We start from the raw sequence: 20,241 nt of genomic DNA, 5'->3' as shown, positions 1-20,241 counted from the left end.
CATCTTTCGGCTATATGATAATGTCTGCCCTGTCCTGCTATTCTGCTATTTCGAATGAGCTTTGGATTTAAGTTTCCTGATGTCGCCGTCAGGTACTCTTCACGAGCTCGGCCATAACTGGCTAGGCGAGGTTGATATTTCTGTTCAGACTGTTTTGTTGGGTGGTGGGGTTGTTGTTGTTGTCTTAAGGTTCTGGTCGAGAAGGTTGCTGGGTGTTTCTTGGCAGTGGAATGACTGGTTGATTTTGCTTTCTCTGGTAAGAGTTTGTTATTTGAAGTTGAATCCCGATTTACTATTGGTATAGGATTACTGACTTTTCTTAGATGGTTATGGTGGGCCGGTATATAGTTGAGCTCATGCTGATCTTGATGTGCGGGTTGGGCTTGCATACTGCTGAGGTGACTCGAGTTGGCGGATCTGAGGCTCTTATTCTCTTTGAAAAGGTTAGCATAAGACTGAGTGCCGAACTTCTCTAATCTATTAGCTGACCTGGCATTTCAGCTCACATACATTGGTGATCTCCTATGGATCACCGCGGTGGCTCTGATTCAGCTGTCCATCTTGCACTATTACCTCCGCCATTTTCATCATCAAGTCGTGGAGTGGTTGACATATGCTACTATGGCCCTCTGCTCGGCCCTCTGGGCTGGAAGTTTATTCGCAACCGCATTCTTCTGCACACCAGCCAAGAAGATATGGTTATTCGATCTAAACGGACACTGTGGTGATCGCAAGTTGTTGCAATTGGGCTCTACAGTGAGCGAAACCATTCTCGAGGCATTTATTCTCTGCCTACCCATTCCAATACTCTTACACATGCAACTCTCAAAAGCCAGGAAGATAGCTTTGGGAGCCGTGTATATTCTTGGTATCATGTGAGTATTTATCTGCTGAAGATTGCTCAAATCTAACACATTATTCTACAGAATCATCACAGCCACCATAATTCGCATGAAAATCGACCTCAACCCAGATGACGAGACCTTTGGCTCCGCCCGAAAATCTCTTATGTCCTGCATCATACCTCTGCTGGGCATCATCGTCGCCTGCCTACCAATCATCCCGCCATCTATCCAACGAATATTTGGAATCACTATGTTCTCATCCCCATCTGACGGTGTGACCTACGGATACAGGTCATCTGGCTACTACAAATCGACTGTTGTATTAGGTACTCATATGGAGGACCCTGAATTTCCCCTTGTCTCTGTAAGGCAGCCTCCCATGGCAAAGAAATTGTCGGAATGGTGCCATGGTCAGATTAAGATTACGTCCGACTGGGAAATTCATTCCACACGGAACTCTGCGAGGATGGACAAGGATTCCATACGAAGGGCATGAGACTGGTTCTTGTGTCTTTGTAATGATTTATGACTATGAATAAATTGATCTGGGCTGTGCCTATTTGTCCCTTCGTGATTTTTCTTGACAGAGATAGTTTTAGAAGTAAGAAACCGGGTAGTGGAGAGGGGACAGGAATGAGTGTGGCTAATCTTTATCAGTTACAAAGGCTTTGGCTTTATGATCCTCGTAGGTGGGCTTTTGGCACCTTTCATTGCGTCAGTGTTGATTCCGTTGGCTTGAGGTTCCTTGTAACTTCATCTGAAGTGTTGATTCCGTTGGCTTTAAGTTCCTTGTAAGTTCATCTTAAGACGATCCTCTAGTATGGCGTGAAAAGATAGATAACTTTCGGCTCTTTAATATCCTAGCCCCTTAGAAAGAAAAACTAGATTTATTAATATTAAGGGCAGTATCTATTCTATGACCGGCAGGCCAGAGAAACTCCATCATTAGAAAGGGAGATCATCAGAAAGTAGGCTCTATACTAACCCTAGTAGCCTGAAACCGCTATAGCCTCTTTTTCTGATGGTATCTCCTCCACGGCCAGCGTGCTGTAGCGGGCCTGGATGATGCATGCCCGCCAATTATTTGAACTTATCAATGTCAAACTGCTGCGACGCGCCAAACCTAAATATGCTGCCAGGTTCCATACGTCGACCAGTTGCTTACATTTAAGCTTACAGCTGGGCACGATGGCTTTGTCTCCTGCCCCGAGATAAAAGGGATGAGGAGAAAGAGAGAAAGAGAAAGATAAAAATGAAAAAAATTTCCAAAAATTTTCAAGGCCAAAAAGAAGCATTTGAATTTCCTTGGTAGGAGAGAAAAGGAGGGAAGAAGGAAAAGTCTAGTGGAGGTTTCAAGTATATATCCGCAGTCTATAGTATACCTAAGTAGAAGAGCGCTACTGAATCTATTTAAGTTTAATGGTTAATAGTTTCTATAGAGAATATCATATATAGGAAGTATTAAAATCAAAGTGTTAAAATTATAGAGACCCTTCTAGTATTAACTGAGCAACATAGTCGTAGTCAAAGTTAGAATATCTAGAAAAAACTCATTTGGTCTCTGGATCTTTTTAGAGCCACATTTACTCATCCAAGGCCGACTGGCGCAATGGTAGCGCGTTAGTTTCCGGTTATCAGACTACTAAAGGTTGCAGGTTCGAATCCTGCGTCGGTCGCTTACTTTTTGTATTTTTTGTGATTTTTCTCGAAGGTTCAGCCACCTAGATCCACCGTGAGGATGATCTTTTATTGGTTGCATGTTGAGGTTCCAGGGATATTCTGCCTGGCTATTATTCCCACCGCCTTCGAGTATACCTTTGGCACCAGCTCCGTAGATGGGACGAAACCCTAACTAGTTTTAGAGTATATTAAAAGCGCTTATGAACACTATTTAGAAGGTAAATATAGGATCTAAAAGTATACCTTTAGCACCAGCTCCGCATATGGGACGAAACCCTAACTGGTTTGAGAGTATACTGAAAGCGCTCATGAACACCGTTTAGAAGGTGAATACGGGTCCTGAAGCCAAACCTCTTCAGACTATGACAAGCTTTCGTTCTTGATAACCGGGAGCTCGGCAGGCTAAGGGAACTCCTTATTAGTGACCCTAACAAGAAGCATGTATGGTGAATAAAGCCGTCATATTGAATAATACAATGTGGTTAATAAACATGTTTGGAACACCATGGCCTTTCCCATGCAGCCGAGACAGATACAATTTCAACCGTGAAACCCGGAAAGACAAAAAACATTGCAATACTTCCTTAACTCCGATTCGCCATGTACCACTTTTGAGCGATTTGATGCAACTTTCTCCGATCAAGTTTGTTGGACCTTGTCCGGGGTACCCGGTCAACAAGTAAAAACAAACCAGGCATCATATGTATTGGCAATGTATTCTTGACTTCATTTTCCATCTCAGTCACCAACGAATTGACTCGAAGACGACTGTCTATCGGCCGAAACGACATCTCCTGATCAGACACGCCAGGAAGAAGGTTTGTAGGATTATCCGCAAGATAAATATAGGCCACTAACACTGGGTCGTCGACTCCATCGATCGCGCCCAGCATGTCGATCAAGACAAAATCGCCTTGAGAAGGGAGGATTTTCCGAAGAACATACTCCACTTCAGTTGACTCCACACGGCCGCCGTTCAGCTTGAGTAATGTGTCCTTTCGGCCCATGTGCTCGACTGTTCCATCGTGTAGGTAGCGTCCCAGATCACCAGAGCGGTAGATTCGGGTTGTGGCCGCGCGCGTGGGGTGCAGATCAGCGATCCAGCCGGGGACTGTGCTGAGGAAGCCCACGTCAGGCTTTTGGCAAAGATCATCCAAGTAGCCGCGGGAGAGGTGGGGACCTTCGATCAGGATCTCGCCGACGGCGCCGACGGGTACGGGCCGTTCCGGGCAAGAAGGGTTAGCGATCCAGATTGCTCCGCTGCCTGACTTGCCGACGATGGCATTCTGACCTTGTTTGAGGTTATCGTTGTAGGCGCAGAAGGTGGCGGCTTCGCCCATTCCGTATTGGTTTACGAGTTTGACGTGGGGGCCCCATTTTACAAGGAGTTCGTTCGACATGGGCTCGCCGCCTACGCAGAGAAGCTCGATGGAGGGGACGTCGTGGGGGGCGAGTTGGACGGCGATCGTTGGTGTCATGAAGCTCATGTTGGCTTTCGTGGAGTTGATATGTTCGATCAGGGCGGGGATGGTTTTCTCAGGCGTAGGGACGCAGCAGCAGCCACCGGCAGACAGGGCCGTGAGGTAGTCATTGTTGCTGATGTCGAAGGCGTAGTCGTCAAACTGGAAGACGCGGCTATGACGGCCCAGACCGAGGACTTTATTGTAATCGCGGATGGCAGTGGCGTAGGAGCGGTGCTCTTGGATGATGCCCTTGGGCTGGCCGGTGCTTCCGGAGGTGAACAGAATCAGGCAGGCATTGCTGGGCTGGACGGTTGAACATACTACCCCGTTGGACTCGGGTAGCTCTTTAAGGATATCTCCGTTAATGGATATCACGTTTGAGATGAGGGAAGTGTATTTGGAGGCATAGTCTGGTGATGTGAGCATGATTTTAGCGTCAACGCGACTGATAACCGATCCAAGGAAAACGGGAGGGTCGGTCGCATCAATGGAGATATAGGCACCGCCGGCTTTCAAGATGGCCAAACGGGCAACGATTGCCCAAGTCGACTTTTCGAAACAGCTCAGCACGAAGGTCTCAGGACCGACGCCAATGCTGCTCAAGTGCAGCGCGAGGCGAGAGGTGAGATCGTCTAACTCTTTGTAGGTAAGATCTCCATCCCATGAGCAAATAGCTGGAGCGTCAGGCGTCAATTTGGCATGCTCCAGAGCCATGTCATGCAAGAGGACCTCGTGAGACTCAGAGACCTCCTTGGTGTACTTTTGGAGAAGAATAAGGTCAAGATCCGAGCATAAATCAAGGGTCTCCAAGGCGATCTCTGGGGATTTATGCACCGAAGCAACAACCTTGTTGAAGCAATGAAGAAGGCTTGTTGCGAATTCCCTAGAGATATCTGGCTCCGAGAAAGCAAGACCAGCGTGCAACTTGCCATGCTCACTTGTCACGTTGAGGAGCAGCTTTGGCTCAGAGATCTAGAGCATATTAATTTAATTTCTTTTTATTTTCGGAAGTAGAATTGAACGCCTACCTTGGAGTTGACGAATGCAGGAGCCTCATGCAGAGTGCGCAGATCCGCAGCGTACCGAATGGCAGATGTCAGGAAGCGCTTTTGCTTGTCGGGAGCTGGACCGTCGTCGAGAGGAACGGAGTCCAAGCGCGCCTTAATACGACAGAAATCCTGAACAATTTCCTTCAATGGACGCTCCGAAGAGAATTCCAGGGCATAACAATCACTTCCTGGCTGGAAAGTGTCATTGATGTAGCAGAAATTTGACCCCGTGTGGAACTCTAGGTACATTGCTCTCACGGGAGAGAAGCAGTGGACCACCAGGAGCCAGCAAACATCGAGAACAGTTTCGATGTCGAGAATGTGGGCAATTTCAGGTTCCAAGAATCCCAAATATTGAGACTTTGCAGCCTCAAGAATATGAGATTCGTGGAGGGTGAGGGCAAGGTCAACTGATCCGCGTGGATTTTGGCTAACAGCCTTGGTGAACAACCTCGGCGCTATGGAAGGGAGACGAGCGACATCATAGTCCACACTTGTAATTGAGGGCGCCATAGCGAAGATTCGATAATAGGGATAAGGGCATAAGTTGAATAACCTTGTAATAGAGAAAAAAAAAGGTTAATTTTCAATTTTGGGTTGTAAGGAGGATGAAGTTACCAAGTACAAATAAATAGATCCCTGATCTAAGGGGCGTCCGAATCACGGATGACGAAATTCAGCTCCGGATTAATATGAAATTTCCAAGAGATCCATAATTTCGTAAGGCCTGCAAGGGATCGTCTGCATGGCACAGCTAGTTCTCACATGCAGTATTTTCTTTTTCTTATAAGTTCAACCTCGTTCCACCTTGAAAACGTGAAAACTTTACTTCACACTTCATATGTTTAGCATGAAGTATCTACCTATGCTCAATGAAAATCATTGACTGATTCATGCCAGATTTTCAAGGTTGGAATTAAGCAGTATCGATACTATCTACAACTACCATATAGTATGTATGCACACCCCTGAGACATCGGTGATAAATTACCACCAATGCAGTACAGCGGAGCCCCCAAGTCGGCTTGCTCCAACTGATCAGCTTGCAATGACATGTCTTCTAACATATCTATCACCATACCTCTTGAATATCATTGATTGTGATCAGCCCCGGGTTTCCGACTACCTAATGCATGTGCTCGCACCAGCGATCATTTGTGTAACCAATAATTAGCTAGTGGCGATTTAGCCCGTCAAAATGTGTTTTTTCCCTGAAGCAAGGCTTTATAGCCGGGGCTATATAACTAATGCGATTCGTTCTCGGAGATGCATTGCAGATTTCAGCTGTGTTGTAACTTGCACTAATTGTGGGCCCTGATGCATGTATGTCCGTGCATTGTCCGTGCATATTTTTACTTGAGATGTCGATTTTCTGTACGTCCCGAGGCCGGTCTTGCCGAGCTTGCAAGGGATCAGCTCCGCGTATGCAAGCCTCATGCTGGCTCATGAACTGGATCCTCAGCTTAGTCAAAGACTCAAAGTTTTTTTTTTTATCTATTCATGTCTTCCTCTTACCCCGAATATCAATCCTTCATCTTCAGCTAGATTTGGATCGGTCTCGGGCATTGAACGACAGCTTGGTAGTCGCCATGGGTGCTAAAAATATGTTTTCGCGGAAAGCGAGATCCTCGGATACATTTGTACTAGTGGCAATGTGTTTTGCACTTTTTACTGTGAGTTAGGCTCCCTTGACTTAGTAATTTTAACTGATGTTGTGTTAGGACACATTTGTGTACGGCCTGGTAGAGTCCCCGCTGCCGAAAGAAAATGTCGCAGACTACTGACCCGCTTCAGATTGTACCAATTCTACCTTTTCTGTTAATGGAAAATGGGAGTGTACCAAATGCATCAGGTGATTGGTTACCGCTTGTTGGACTGGGGCTTAGCTAACTCATAACTAGTTCAAAAATGGACATCGATACTATTGGCGAGCTACGGTGGTGCTCTTCTGGTTGGATCTCGTAGGTTTTTGTTCAATTGAGTTGGTCATCATGTACTGATCAGCTGTACAGCCATCGTCGGTTATTTCTGCGACAGATATCACGCGCGAAAATCTCCATTGATCTCTGGCTTCATTGCCATCGTTTTCGCGACTGTTCTATTTATATTGGCGCACAGCCCTTGGTTATTAGTGGTGGCCCGCATTTGCCAAGGTTTATCTGGTGCGGTGGTGGGTGTGCTGGGATTGAGTATGATTGCCGAAACAGCAAGCCAGGAGCATTTTCAGGCGTACATGGCCTGTGGGTCGACGGCTTTGACATGGGGAATGTTATGCGGTCCTATGGCTGGTGGATTTCTGTATGTTCCCGTTATCATTCTTGACGATCGCAGTGCTAATTATCTTACTTGGCTAGGTTTGCAAAATTTGGCATCGCTGGTGCATTCGGACTCCCAATTGCGCTACTTGTGGTAGACATTGTTCTGCGGCTATTGATTGTCGATGAGCAGAAAGGTAGGTAGGTCCACTAGTGAGTCTCCCGACTTCGTTTACTAATGGCAAGTAGAAGATAAAGGTAAGGATGCAGAGCCTTGCTACGAGTCCGAGGATTCCCAAGAAGAATCTCCCCTGTTGTTCAGCAAAGTATCAAGCAACAGTTCGTTGAGTATTTACAACTACTTGCATCCGACATTCCTGGGTGTCATGTTCTCTGTCCTGGCGGTTTCCTGCGTTTTATCCGCATACGAGACGGTAATTTTCACCCCAAAGGCATTGGTGGCGCTGCTGACCGAGGTATAGACGCTTCCCTTGTACGTCATGGAGACCTATAATTGGACTAGTATGGGCGCGGGGTTCGTGTTCCTTCCCCTGACGGTACCAGCTATTCTCAGCATTGCGATCGCCCACTATACAAGAAACTTCACGCCACGAACCATCGTCATGATTGGTTTTCTCCTCATGGTGGTGCCAATGCTGGCACTCCGGTGGACGCAGGGAAATACGATCAAACATGAGAGTCTCTTGGTGTGCATGCTCCTCATTATTGGGATTTGCGTGACGACGGTGCAAGCTATTACCATCGGGACCGTTCCCAATGCAGTTCAAAAGATCGAGGGTCTCTACGGGGTTACCGAGAAAGGCAGTGGACAGGGGCGGGGTTACGCTTTCTGCAATATGGCATTCGCTGGCGGCCAAGCGATTGGACCAGTACTTGCTGGACTGTTAAAGCATAAATTTGGCTGGGCCTGGATGACTGTAGGTCTTGCTGGTTTATGTTTGTTTGCTGGCATGCTCGCGTTCTTTTCCACCCCGTCAGCCCCAGCCGACGCCCAGGAGAGTGAAGAAGACGAGTGCATGTGATTGATCTGCATGTGATAGATTTCAACGAAGATGAGGCTCACATGATTTTGGTAAATGGAGCGCAACGGGTTACAGAATGTACAATATTAGCAAGCTATACCTAAGATCGGATGATTGTTGATTTGAAATGCGATTTGCCTTGGGATATTCCTACCTCTGACGTATCCACCAAGTCCTCCTCAACCATGGTTCGACCCACTAGTTCCCGCCCGATTAGATTAGCGGATCTTCCCTTCTCCGCAACTCCACTTTCAATTTCAATTTCTGTCCGCATGAACATGAACTAAACCCTTGATTTCTGCACGGCTCGCCACATATTTACCCATGCGTCTCAGCCCAACTTCCCTATATGTGACATCCGAGGTCGGACCCGTACAAAAAAAGAAAAAGAAAAAAGCAAAGCTGCATTTCCCCACATCTCCCGTCTACCAATCAACTCGTCACATGTCGGATATTAATCCCAAACAATCCCCAACAAAAGTCAGTCTAGAACGTGGAAGACCGATCAGGGCCAGATCGGGTCTTTCTCTAACCATTGTATCATGGAACTTAATACCGAGCACTTCCAAGCTACAAAAGTAGCTCCATGCACAAGAGCTAGGAAGGACTCGAAGTGGGCCTTGACAAACCGCAGAATTTGCAGCTGATCTCTCTCCTGGCCAACCAAATGAGCATAAAATTTTCCTTACGTCTGACTGACGCGCTGATAGATTTCCCGCTTTTTGGCTTCAGCTCGGCAACTCTTACTAATATTCGAAGATCGACATTCAGCCAGCCACTCATCAAGTTCCATACCTCAGCTGCACAAAGTATCCACTGTAGTTTGCAATTTGAGGCAAGCCTGTCACAATGATCGACATTTTTGGGGTTTGCCTGGGATCGTAGCGCCATTGACGATTTCAATGACACATGAATAATGGCCATCACGTCACAAGTGACTCGCTGAAAATTGCTTAGTACAGAAAATTATAGTTCAAATATACAGAGCTAACTGTGAGCTTGCTGTGCTCGAGAAAGACCAGACTGGGCTGGCCTTTATAATCTGTACTCGTGATTTTCAAAACTTGCGTTTGGACAGATTCAAATGGTTATTCACTTAGCCATTGCATGTCGCTAATATTCTTGCACATGTATGCTCAAAAGAAATCCATGAGTTCATTGAAGCATCCTCTATATAAAGCTATTTAATTATATTTTCCCAAGGCAAAAACCGAAACATGAAAGCTGTCAAAATTAGAGTTCAACGCACGAGAAATTCCTCCCGCGAAAATTCTTGGTCAATCGTCGTAATCTTCTGCCCAACCTCATTTTCCTTATCATCCAAACAACTCAAAGCTGCCATGCTACTCATAATCACTGGATCTTTCCGATATTGCTCAATCACACTTAGCCGCCGCCACGATCGCTGTCCTCTCTCAGCATGCTGCGCCGGTGTGAGTGGATCAGTATTGGCCAGAGTGCGTGAGAAGACCTCATACGCTAGCGGCCCCGTCCAGCCTAGATCCAAAATAGCTTGAACTATAGCAACAACAGGCAGGTAACCGCCCCGATTATGTTCGCAGAGGAAAAGCCTGCAGTTGCGAGACCAGCTGAGGCGACTGGGTTGATCTTCAGCATAATACGGGTGGCCCGGGCGAAGTGGCTGTTCGAGACGCTCGGCGTCAGCTATCTGCACTATGAAGAGCTTTGACAGGTCGATGGTATTCGCCATGCGGCCCAATGAGGCACGGAGGATAGCGTCGGCTGAATCCACGAGCCCGTTTTCGGCGGTGGGATCGGCATAGATGGCGCCGGCGATGTTGAATGTGTCGAGGGCGAGACCTAGATTAGGCCGATCGACTGCCTGTACAATTTCCCATGTCTTTTCCCATGTGTTTACGTGCGTGCCCCAGGCTAGGGCCTCGTAGGCGAATTTGATAGGTGGTTCATGTTGGGCGCCACGGGTGGCTAGTTCACGGAGATCATCGACGATGACATCGAAGTCACCTGTTGTACGAGGGAGTTTGGTTTCGGGGTGTGGAGGAAGGAAGTTGGAAGGGACTAGGATGGTGTCTGCACCGAGAATATTGAGTGCGTCCATCCATATGGGCAGGGTCTCATTCAAGATGTGATCACGCTGTTGACGATCCACCAGACCCTCATAGAAGCGCAAGGGCTGCAGATTGAGGATGACAAGCTTGAGTCTGTCACATTGCTGACGGATCTGAGAGGCAGCACCGAGGATGGCATTTCGAGAAGGTGTGGATGTCCCAGGAGGAGAATAATCGGTCCTTGCGAGGGACTCAAGGTCATCGATGAAGAGTTCGATTCCCTTGAAGCCATGTTTAGCAGCTTGTTCAATTTTCTCGGTGATACTGTGAAAATTGCAGGAACCAAGGGAGACAGTCGTAATAGCCGGTATGCACTGCATTTTGAATGACCAAATATAATAAGGTAACTAGTACGGTGAGATAAAAAAGTGGATGGAAATTTGGTAACAATTCCTCCATGGCTAGAAATAAACTATATAGGGCCAACCCACTTTACATCAGCCTGAATTTCGCCATAATGCATGATACGTCACAAAAAAAATTAAATAAACTGTCTATAGCTACGAAGGGGATGTTCTGTATACAAGGGAGAGAAGTACTGTAGCGATTGACCTTTTCGCTGTGTCAGGTTACACTGAGATTGCTTATTTGCCTCACTCAACAGGAGAGACATGCGAGGTGTCCGAAGCAGGAACCCCTGCATTTTGCATGCAGTCCGCAGTAGCTGAAAAAGAAATAAGAAAACAAAAGTAATACATGTATGGTGTGATAAATACATGCAAGGCGCCAATTTATGCACGGCAAGCACTCCACATGTACCCACCAGCTTCCCCCCACCAGCTTCCCCCACCTGCACCTGCTGCACCTGCGGGTTGATGAACCGGGGACTCCAGCAATGGTAACGCAGCGCCACCAGACTCTCGGTTACACTACCTCTATGGATGAAATCATTTGCATTGACTCAATGAGCTACACAGTTTTGGGCCTTTTGGCGGGCCAAGAGCGTTAGCCCTTACAGATCGGATGACCTCGGTACGGCTGAGAAACCGGAACACCAGCAGTTGGATATGATATTTCAGATTTGCTCGGAGCTTTATTGAATATAAATACTACACTTCATTCACCAAAGCTACTTTCCCTCATGTTCCTTTTCAAGCAATTCGCTCCAACCAATACTCCCCCGAGAACGCCCCCAAAAACACCCCGACGACGTTCGTCTAAGCAATCTGTGAAATCTGTCAAAATGACAGTGACCGAAGCCCCGCACTCGTACTTTCCCATTAAGGGTATTGCCATCAAGGATGCCAAGGGAGACTCAGTTGTTGCATCGGGTGTTGATGTTGAGGTTCCTCTCCGCCAGAACATCGACACATGGAGCAACGACCACGCCAACGACAAGCAGGTCAAGCTCTTCGTCAAGGCCTTGTCTGAATTCCAAAAGATTGACCCCTCAGAGCGAGACTCGTACTTCCAGATTGCCGGTATCCACGGTCAACCCAATGTACCTTGGGATGAGCCTAGTACCACCCAAGAGGATGCGAACTCGAAGGGTTATTGCACTCACAACAACGTCTTGTTCCCGATCTGGCATCGTGCATACCTTGCGCTCTACGAGGTAATATTTTCTATATCTAATCGTTCTCAATATCTGTTAACCATAATATAGCAACGTATCTCGGAGATCATGGCGGGTATTGTGAAGGAGTTCACGGTTGAGAATAAAGAGGAGTGGGAAGATGCCGCGCGCGCCTGGCGTCTTCCTTTCTGGGACTGGGGTCTCACCACATCGGTTCCTAACTTGTCCAAGTGGCCTACCGCTATCGTGCCAACCAAGGATGGTTCTGGTGAAGAGGCTATCCAGAACCCGCTCTACCAATTCCGTATGCCGAACAACAAGCCTATGTCCTCTCAGATGTTGAAAAACTTCACGGATCCGTGGGTCGATCAGAAGGACACATACATGATCTACGTATGTATGAACCTGCCAGGCACATGGGCTCAAGCTGATTGTCATAGTACGAGGAATGTATTGGTACCAGCCGTTGGCCCCAAGAGGGTGACAATGTCTCCGGAAGCGAGGCATGGAAGAACGGTGTGGTGAACAACTACAAAGTTCAGGATGCCCTGAAGAAGCCACAGTGGGTGGCCAATTCTCCCTATGGTCAGCCTTCAGAGATGGTGTGGCGTTTGCTCACCGTCCCTATGGAATACTCCACATTTGCAACCACCGCCCAACTCGACCCGGATCAGAATGTCGCAAACGATATCAACATTGAGTATAGTACGTTATTCTGAATCTTCCAATTAGTCAATGCCATTCTAATCAATTTTCTAGTCCACAACAACATCCACGGTTGGGTAGGAGGAGACCTCAACGGACACATGTCGCAAATCCCTGTGGCGTCGTTCGATCCTCTCTTCTGGCTCCACCACTGGTAAATTGATCTTCACCTCCATGATAAATTTGTCACGGGACTAACCAAGCGGATAGTAACATTGATCGTATCTTTGCCCTGTGGCAAGGTCTCAACCCTGACAAGTGGATCAAGACAGACAAGGTCAATGCCTTCTTCCAGGAGATTATTGGCCTTGCCCCTGGCAAGGAAATCGGCCCCGAGACTCCGCTACGACCATTCCACAAGGACACTACTGGAACTTATATGGTACCCGCTGACGTTCGCTATCCTTGGACTCTTGGTCACACCTACCCGGAGTTGCAGGCCTGGAAGTTTGAGGGTAAGAGCTACAATTCGGAGCCCTTCAAGAAGAGTCTCCGCAAAACCATCAACGACCTCTACGGAGTGTCGAGACAATCGTTGATCGACGCCACTGGCAACATCAAGGGAGTTGAGTATCTCGAGGACAGCACCAAGTCTGTTGACTTCTCATTCAGTATCCGCTATCGCAAATATGCTTATGGCGGTGAGCCATTCTGGATTCGCATTTACTTCCGCCAGGACGCTGAGAAGATGAACGCCACCACCGACTTGATCACTGAAGTCTACAACTTCAGTCAAAGCCCCGAAGACAAGGAGGGCAAGCTTGCCTGCAGCAACTGCAAGGACCAGAAAAAGTTGAACATCAGGTCTACCGCGAGCATCTCCCTCACCCCGATCCTGATCAGTCTTCTCAAGTCTGGTAAAGACTTGCCTAGTCTGAGCAAGGCAGATGTTCTCAAATATATCCAGAGCCGTGCTTACTGGAGAGTTTTCAAGCACAACGTTGAAGTCCCCCGAACTCTCCTTGACCCTCTGGACCTTGAGATTATCGGAAACACCAATGACTCGACCCAGTACAACGACCCCACCAAGGCTCCTCTCCTTGAAAACTTCAAGGCAGAGCCCACCATCACTGGTGGAGCTGACGGTGCCCTGGACCCAAGCCTTAAGCAGCCCGTTGTCCCACTTCCCCCAGTGCTTCCATCTATCCCCAAGGCCAACCTCAAGGTCAACTCTCACCTGGCATTCCAGAAACCTCTTGCCGCTGATGCTGTGGTGATCCTCGATTCCGCCAGCCTGAACATGACCCCGGCCAAGACCACCGGCAATGGTATTGATAACACCCAGGTGTTCTTCACGGAGTCCAAGGAAGGAAAGGGCGACATCTTGTTCCTGCTCTCCTTCCGCAGAGCCGAGAACCAGATTGTACTCAACACCCTCATCAACAACGCATGGGGCAAGGAGGTCCGCGTTCCGCTGGAGAACCGGTTCAAGGGTACCACTCCATCTATCCTTATTCACGACCAAGGCGATGGTTACGAGGTGTTCGTCGACTGGAGGCATCTTGTGTGGTTCGAGAAGCGCGCCAAGGACAAGACAGCTACCTCCGTGTCTTACAGCGTCAACGAGTCCCAGAGCCCTGTGCTCGGAACTGCACTCAAAGTGAAGGTTTACGGCTCGATGAAGGAGGTGTTCCACCACTAGTGTGGGACAAGCGGAGACTGTCGACTTACTTTGTACCACAAAGCATGCTAGCGCTGTTCATTTCGGTTTTCATATGTATCCAGAGGATGTCAAATTGTTACCAATCATAGGAATTCAGTACTTATATAGCCCCTAAAAATTTACGTTCATTATGATTTCATACCAGTCCAATACAACAAATCAATACAGTTAGCAATTTATGCCTCTACCAGACACCTATGCCCTTGAGGAGCCATCAGGAAGAAAGCCTTCATAGTCATATCATCACCCGACATCCCCTCCCTGGAAGAGATCCGAGCCCGAGGAAACCTTCGAAAAAACAATGCGGTTGCCAATCGAAGCTCCATGCGCGCTAGATGGATTCCAATACAAACTGTTAGGCATCAGCTACATCCTCCAAGACCAGTATATATGTATATGACTTACCGCGCGATCCTCCTCCAAACGGAATCGAAGCATCTTTCATATCATTGCTCGGATCCTCCCACCTCTCGGGATTAAAGAGATCAGGATTGGGAAAGATCCCCGCGTCCCGGTGCAGACTATACGACTGCGTTGACACCGTAGTTCCGCCGACAAGATACATCCCTTTAAGTATGGCGCCACCTGCAGGGACTGACCGGGGTAATCCGACAGGAACGGCAGTGTGTAGCCGGAGGGTCTCGTTGATGACTTGGTTTAGATAGGGCAAGTTGCGAAGATCTTTGTCGGAGATTGACATTGGATTGGGGAGAGTGTTGAGCTCTGCAACTAGTTTTTCTCGTATGCGGTTGTCGCTGCAGACGGAGTATATGAGGTATGTCAGTGTAACGGCTGTGGTATCGCTTCCGGCTACGATGTATCCTTGGGCTTCGGGTAGGATGTCATGTAGTGAGAGACCGTTTTTCTCGTCGAAGAGTTTTGTGAAGAGGGTTTGTTTTGGGTGGGTGGGGTTTTGCTCGAGGTGTTTTGTGTAGCGTTGGAGTGATTGGAGGGCGTAGTTGTTCATTCTGTTGGCGACTTTGGCGGCGTGGTTGAAAATAGGTAATGGGAGGCTTCGGGCAAGATGGACCATGTTTGGAAATGTGGTTCGAATTGGTTGGAGGCTTGATAGAATTTCGAGATCTTTGGTGTATTGGTTTTTCTTTGCTTGTTAGTAGGACTTCATGTCTGGGGTGTTGACATACCTTACCTCTCCATTCTCGAGCATGTGGAAGGACTCTCCAAATGTTAGTTCGTCGATTACGTCGGTTGCCATGAATAGCCACCATTTGAATACGTCGGCGAACCCTTGGTTTTGCATTTCTTGTGCAATTTTGTCCACGGCCAGGTGAACTCGGCTTGATATTAGAGGCTCATGTTTGCTGAGAGAAGAGTCGGAGATGGGAGTAGCCAAAAGACGTCGCCGATTGGAATGAAACTTTAGATCGGTAGTTGTGAACAGGGTTCGAAAATTCTTAGCCACCAAGTTGTCGTAGAAACTCGATTTCATGTAGCGGCTGTTGGTCTTGTGGATCTCTCGTGCTGCTTCAATGTCGCAGATGTCGACTTGAGTTGTGCTTGTTCGGACAATAGGGCCTTGTGGAACGTCAGCACTCTAACCATATTTCAACTTCAAATAGTTCTTACCATATTTTTCATGAAGATGGTGGACATAATGTGGGACTTTCCCGCTGAACCAGTAGTATTTGTAGACGAGATCTGTCCATTTGGAGTATTCTGGGCCTGGAATTTGAGTGAGTGGATTGGTGAGTCTTTGGTGAAGGAATCGCTGAAAAAGGTTAGTTCAAAGTTGGATCATAATAAGCAACGTCTTACTAACTAGACATAATAGTCCAAAGGCAAAGCCTATGAAGGCTAATATATTGCTAATTGAAAGCATCTCCATGACTGATGGTAGAAATCCATTACAGCCGGGCTGTGCAGGTTTATATGCGACAGAGAGCACACGGGTTTGGGCAACACCGGTGATGCAGTCACCGAAATCCCGAGATATATGTAGATCATGGGATAGTAAAGAGGTGGAGAAGTACAGGGCTATTCTACACAGGTATTACCACAAGCCTGAATTTTATCGGCGAAAATGTGGAAAAACAACCCTCAGCCGTGACACCAAGAATACAGAAATTTCAACTGAATATCACATTTCCCAAGGTTTTCGTTGATAGCAATTGTTGACCTTGTAGCTTCTCGGCTATTCGGCTTCTGCTAAAGACCGAACTCTACCTAACAGTGACGTTGCACTAAGAAAACATCAATTTCAGCTTCCAATATTTTCTCAGGGTATTATTTGTACTGGGTGCTAGTTTCTCATTTCAAGTTGAGGCGATGAGACTTCCCATTGTTGGTAAGATATAGGCCTCTGGACAAAGCTGAAAACTGCCCGAGGCCACAATTGACTGGTTGATATTGGGACTTGGGTGTGGGTAAAGACCAGGCGAAGAAGGTATAAGAACTTGAAGGATCTGAGCCATTGGTATCGGCAACGAGGGCTCCTTAGCTCATATGTGGCAATCTTCGAACCATGCCCAGTGACAGGAAAGAAAGAACCCTTTTTGCATCTCTTATATTCATTGATTTCTTTTCCTTCTCAAATAATTTAACCTTCATCTCTCCGCTCACCGCTTCGAACTCACATCACTCGACCTCAAGTGAAATCAAAGTGATCTGTCAACGCGCCTTTTTCTACTCTCTCTTCAACACCTTTTCGCTCACTTTCGACTTCACTTTTACCTTCTTGTTTACTTCACTCTTCACGTCACTTTGACCTTCACCTTTTCCTTCCTCTATTAACCAACCTTTTACTTCTCCTTTAACCAACCTTTTTCACTTTTCCGTCAGCCGAAGCTTTACACCTTTTCCTTCTTCACCTTTTTCTTCCTCTCTTTGGGAAACTTTTCCTTCCTCTATTAACCAACCTTTCACTTCCCCACCAACCAGCCCTTCTCCCTTTTCTATCAAGCAACTTCATCACTTCTCCATCAGCCAAGAACTTTACTTGCCCTCACTATACATCCTCCACTTACCACCAAAATGTCAAGCCAACCAAAGGTTTGGATGGATTTGGCCGAGCTCAGCCGACTCATGCGAATTTCTACAGACAGAATCGCTGAGAATGAGGAGAACGACCTACATAAGCCGATGATCGGCAGGATCCTGGGAAGGCCCCCGGAAAATGCGGGAAATTGACTCTCGATGAGCAGAGAGGATATCAGCTAGATCTCTTCAACATACATTCCGATTACCATGATCCGTCTGACGGCGAACAGTCTCCTGGTCCGACGAGATTTTTACGCTCCCTACCCAAATCACCTTTTTGGACGATCGTCAAAGCATTCGTTCAGAAACTCAACAGGAGGGGGCCGGGATCGAAAATTCGCCCGCAATGTCAAACAAGCGAAAACTCAACTCAGTGCGATATGCTGTGCCCAGTGCGATGCCAGCCATAGCCATGTTTTCTCATTTAACACACAAAACTGTTTCAGAACGCTTAGCCATTTCATTGAAGGCCAGTTCCTATTCTGGAACTTTTCTGGGTGCTCTATTATGTCAAGGAAACAGGTCGTGGACCCCGAATCTAAGAACACTCTTATACAATCCGCTGCCTCCAACTCTCGTGAGACAGTTCTGCAACCCGCTTTGGATCTTTATGGCCCCGTTCTAGTCATCAAAGACAACGGTGTATTGTCGACAGCGAAAGTTAAAGACATGCTTGACGACACGGTTCGTCAAGCCCTGCCGCCGATCACCTGGCCTCCGCAGTTGTCGAACAAATCCAAGCGAAAGAAGACGTCGGGTATTACAATCATCAAAACCCGCATGGCAACTGCGGATGATGAAGGCGAGACAGAAGCCTTGAAAGCGAAAATTCTAGATGCCAACAAACTACGAATACTGGCACTATGTGTGGGAGTACGGTCACACCTTTGCTGGGCTTATAGTGCTACCGCTCACAGACCCTTGGGCCAGGAAGTTGTTGGCCCACTGGAAGATGGTCCCAAGTTAAAATACTTCTTATTTCTATGTCAAGCCCTGAATGCCAAGACTGAAGCTTTGAACGATAGGATTGATGTCCTGGGTGCCAAGATTGATGTCCTCTAGGACGCAGCAGCCAAAACCCGCCAATCCTTATGTGTCCTCAGCGACGAAATCACCTGCCTGGCAAAGGAAGCCCGCATTTCTCCTCAGGCGTCCGAGACTTTGCGCCTGATCAGTCAGGACGTGGCTGCAGTGGCTGACCAACTATGAATATTGCGCACCGAGGGCGGTGCAGGTTTTCCGAAGGAAGCATTTGAATGGTATTTAGAAGTCACTAAGAGGGGGCATATGTCACCATCTTTATTATCCCACCCCTCTAGGAGTGGGATACTAGGGGTGGGATATTCCGTTTAAGTATGGTTGTTGGGACCCCGAAAGACCAAGTTTGCAGGAAAGATGTTAGGGCCAAATCTGGCATTTCCGATCGACAAGGGCACCAAGCACCTCCAGCCGTATACACTAGCACGCGATGTGTATGCAACCCTGAGAGCATCTTTCGTTTGAGTCCCCAACCCACCAAGGAGAACCATCCCAATCAGGGCCTATGTGGCAGCTAGACAGCTTTCACCCACAATGCGCCAGCGTCCAGCGGAATGTGTTACCAAGCTGCCTACTTTTTAGACCACGGCGCATCCCATTCGACTTTAACTCGGCAATGATGTTCCCAGTCGAGCCATCCATGAACCTTGGCACTCGGTGGAATAGAACAAAAACCCCAATCGGAGATCGCGATGAAACATAAAGCTGGGCGTGCTACCAACTATTACAAGGAGGGATGGCACGAAGCCAGAAGAGACTAAGGAACGAGTAATAATGTATCGATGAGGAATTAACTAGGTCCGGAGCCACGTCACGCAACATGCAGCCTCACAATCGCATGACCCCATTCTTCCCCAGAGCCGTTGGACGATGTATCGTGATCTGACTACGAACCCGAGACGTTCGACTATGGAAACGATCAACGCGGACCCAAATTATATGTATAGCTAAAATCTACCCCCTCTATTACTTGGGTACACTGCAGACTTTTTGGACATACGTTTGAAACCTCCACCAAACTTTTACTTTTTCCCCCTTCCCCTTCCATTTCATTTTTCTTCTCTTCTCTTCTCCTCTCTCTGTTTTCTATTCCGCTATCTATGAATATGGGGAGACCTTTTTACTAGTAGATTAATACCGTACGAAAGAAGGTAGAATATTTTTATAGGATACCGAGTAGGAGACTAAGTAGAAGACTTATAGTAAGCTTCGTGAGCTTCGTCGTAAGGTTCGTCGTGAGCTTCGTCGTGAGCTTCGTAAGGGTCTATTTGGTTTCTAGGATCTAGTTTCGTGAGGTATGTCGTGAGCTTCGTCTGTCGTGAGCTTCGTGAGGTGTGTCAGAGACTGAGTAGGAGACTGTGTAGGAAACTGAGTAGGAGATATAGTAGGAGATGTGGTCTAACACCTAAGTAGGCGCCGCGCAAAAAAGCCTCTAGTATAATCTAAACGTACGTGACATCGTGTCTCAAAACCATAATTTGTCACTGTCGTACAAACATGAACCTTGTCCTACCTCTATACATTTTGCATGGTTTGCAACACCCCTTGCTTTCAACTAAGATGTTGAACATCCTCATTCCCCTCCCTTTCCTCCCTCACCCCCTCGGAATGTTCTTCTCTCTACAAATAATATGGTATCCGATCGAGGCCGTGCTCGCTCTGCTATCGAGGGTCTTGCGGAAGCGGTCATCCCACAATGATACAGAGGCTATGGAGAGACCATCTAATGCGAGGTCTGACAGCGTAAGTGATAGTATTATGCTGATTTTGTTCTTTTCTTACTGGCACAGGTCGACTCAACTGCTACGACCGTCAAGCAGAATTTACCGTATGTCAAAGTTGTTGAGTGCCTAGGTGCTGAGACATCGTCATTTGTGCATTAGGCTTAGGATTATGG

The 20,241-nt window shown here is 47.4% G+C and overlaps 8 protein-coding genes across 8 annotated transcripts; 5 read left to right on the top strand and 3 right to left on the bottom strand.

The window, feature by feature from the left end:
* Positions 1–73: 73 nt before the first annotated feature.
* Positions 74–1,341, top strand: N7520_005806 (uncharacterized protein; the record flags this gene model as incomplete). The annotated part of the gene is made up of 4 exons (XM_057139740.1): positions 74–256; positions 324–443; positions 502–875; positions 927–1,341. Coding segments are annotated over 4 exons (1,092 nt in total), but the record flags the coding sequence as incomplete, so codon positions are not given.
* A 1,768-nt stretch (positions 1,342–3,109) lies between these two features.
* Positions 3,110–5,550, bottom strand: N7520_005805 (putative NRPS-like enzyme; the record flags this gene model as incomplete). Its single annotated transcript, XM_057139739.1, has 2 exons — positions 3,110–4,960; positions 5,017–5,550. 2 exons carry the CDS (start codon positions 5,548–5,550, stop codon positions 3,110–3,112), a joined length of 2,385 nt encoding a protein of 794 aa, XP_056993745.1.
* A 1,076-nt stretch (positions 5,551–6,626) lies between these two features.
* Positions 6,627–8,335, top strand: N7520_005804 (MFS transporter; the record flags this gene model as incomplete). The annotated part of the gene is made up of 8 exons (XM_057139738.1): positions 6,627–6,710; positions 6,759–6,779; positions 6,832–6,889; positions 6,939–6,998; positions 7,050–7,335; positions 7,392–7,489; positions 7,542–7,726; positions 7,775–8,335. 8 exons carry the CDS (start codon positions 6,627–6,629, stop codon positions 8,333–8,335), a joined length of 1,353 nt encoding a protein of 450 aa, XP_056993744.1.
* A 1,240-nt stretch (positions 8,336–9,575) lies between these two features.
* Positions 9,576–10,745, bottom strand: N7520_005803 (sugar phosphate isomerase/epimerase family protein; the record flags this gene model as incomplete). Its single annotated transcript, XM_057139737.1, has 1 exon — positions 9,576–10,745. One exon carries the CDS (start codon positions 10,743–10,745, stop codon positions 9,576–9,578), a length of 1,170 nt encoding a protein of 389 aa, XP_056993743.1.
* Positions 10,746–11,608: 863 nt separating this feature from the next.
* On the top strand, positions 11,609–14,288 carry N7520_005802 (uncharacterized protein; the record flags this gene model as incomplete). The annotated part of the gene is made up of 5 exons (XM_057139736.1): positions 11,609–11,980; positions 12,032–12,334; positions 12,388–12,646; positions 12,701–12,800; positions 12,857–14,288. The coding sequence occupies 5 exons, from the start codon at positions 11,609–11,611 to the stop codon at positions 14,286–14,288; spliced, it is 2,466 nt and encodes an 821-aa protein (XP_056993742.1).
* Positions 14,289–14,485: 197 nt separating this feature from the next.
* On the bottom strand, positions 14,486–16,155 carry N7520_005801 (cytochrome P450; the record flags this gene model as incomplete). Its single annotated transcript, XM_057139735.1, has 5 exons — positions 14,486–14,661; positions 14,715–15,411; positions 15,460–15,845; positions 15,897–16,038; positions 16,090–16,155. The coding sequence occupies 5 exons, from the start codon at positions 16,153–16,155 to the stop codon at positions 14,486–14,488; spliced, it is 1,467 nt and encodes a 488-aa protein (XP_056993741.1).
* A 1,358-nt stretch (positions 16,156–17,513) lies between these two features.
* On the top strand, positions 17,514–18,368 carry N7520_005800 (uncharacterized protein; the record flags this gene model as incomplete). The annotated part of the gene is made up of 1 exon (XM_057139734.1): positions 17,514–18,368. The coding sequence occupies one exon, from the start codon at positions 17,514–17,516 to the stop codon at positions 18,366–18,368; it is 855 nt and encodes a 284-aa protein (XP_056993740.1).
* Positions 18,369–19,952: 1,584 nt separating this feature from the next.
* Positions 19,953–20,227, top strand: N7520_005799 (uncharacterized protein; the record flags this gene model as incomplete). The annotated part of the gene is made up of 2 exons (XM_057139733.1): positions 19,953–20,087; positions 20,135–20,227. 2 exons carry the CDS (start codon positions 19,953–19,955, stop codon positions 20,225–20,227), a joined length of 228 nt encoding a protein of 75 aa, XP_056993739.1.
* Between the last annotated feature and the right edge of the window lie 14 nt (positions 20,228–20,241).

The sequence above is a fragment of the Penicillium odoratum genome, assembly GCF_028828045.1.
Source record: "Penicillium odoratum strain IBT 22623 chromosome Unknown utg000005l_segment0_segment0, whole genome shotgun sequence".
Lineage (NCBI taxonomy): Eukaryota > Fungi > Ascomycota > Eurotiomycetes > Eurotiales > Aspergillaceae > Penicillium > Penicillium odoratum.
The sequence above is the reverse complement of the archived record's forward strand: the minus strand, read 5'-3'. Positions and strand labels throughout refer to the sequence as shown.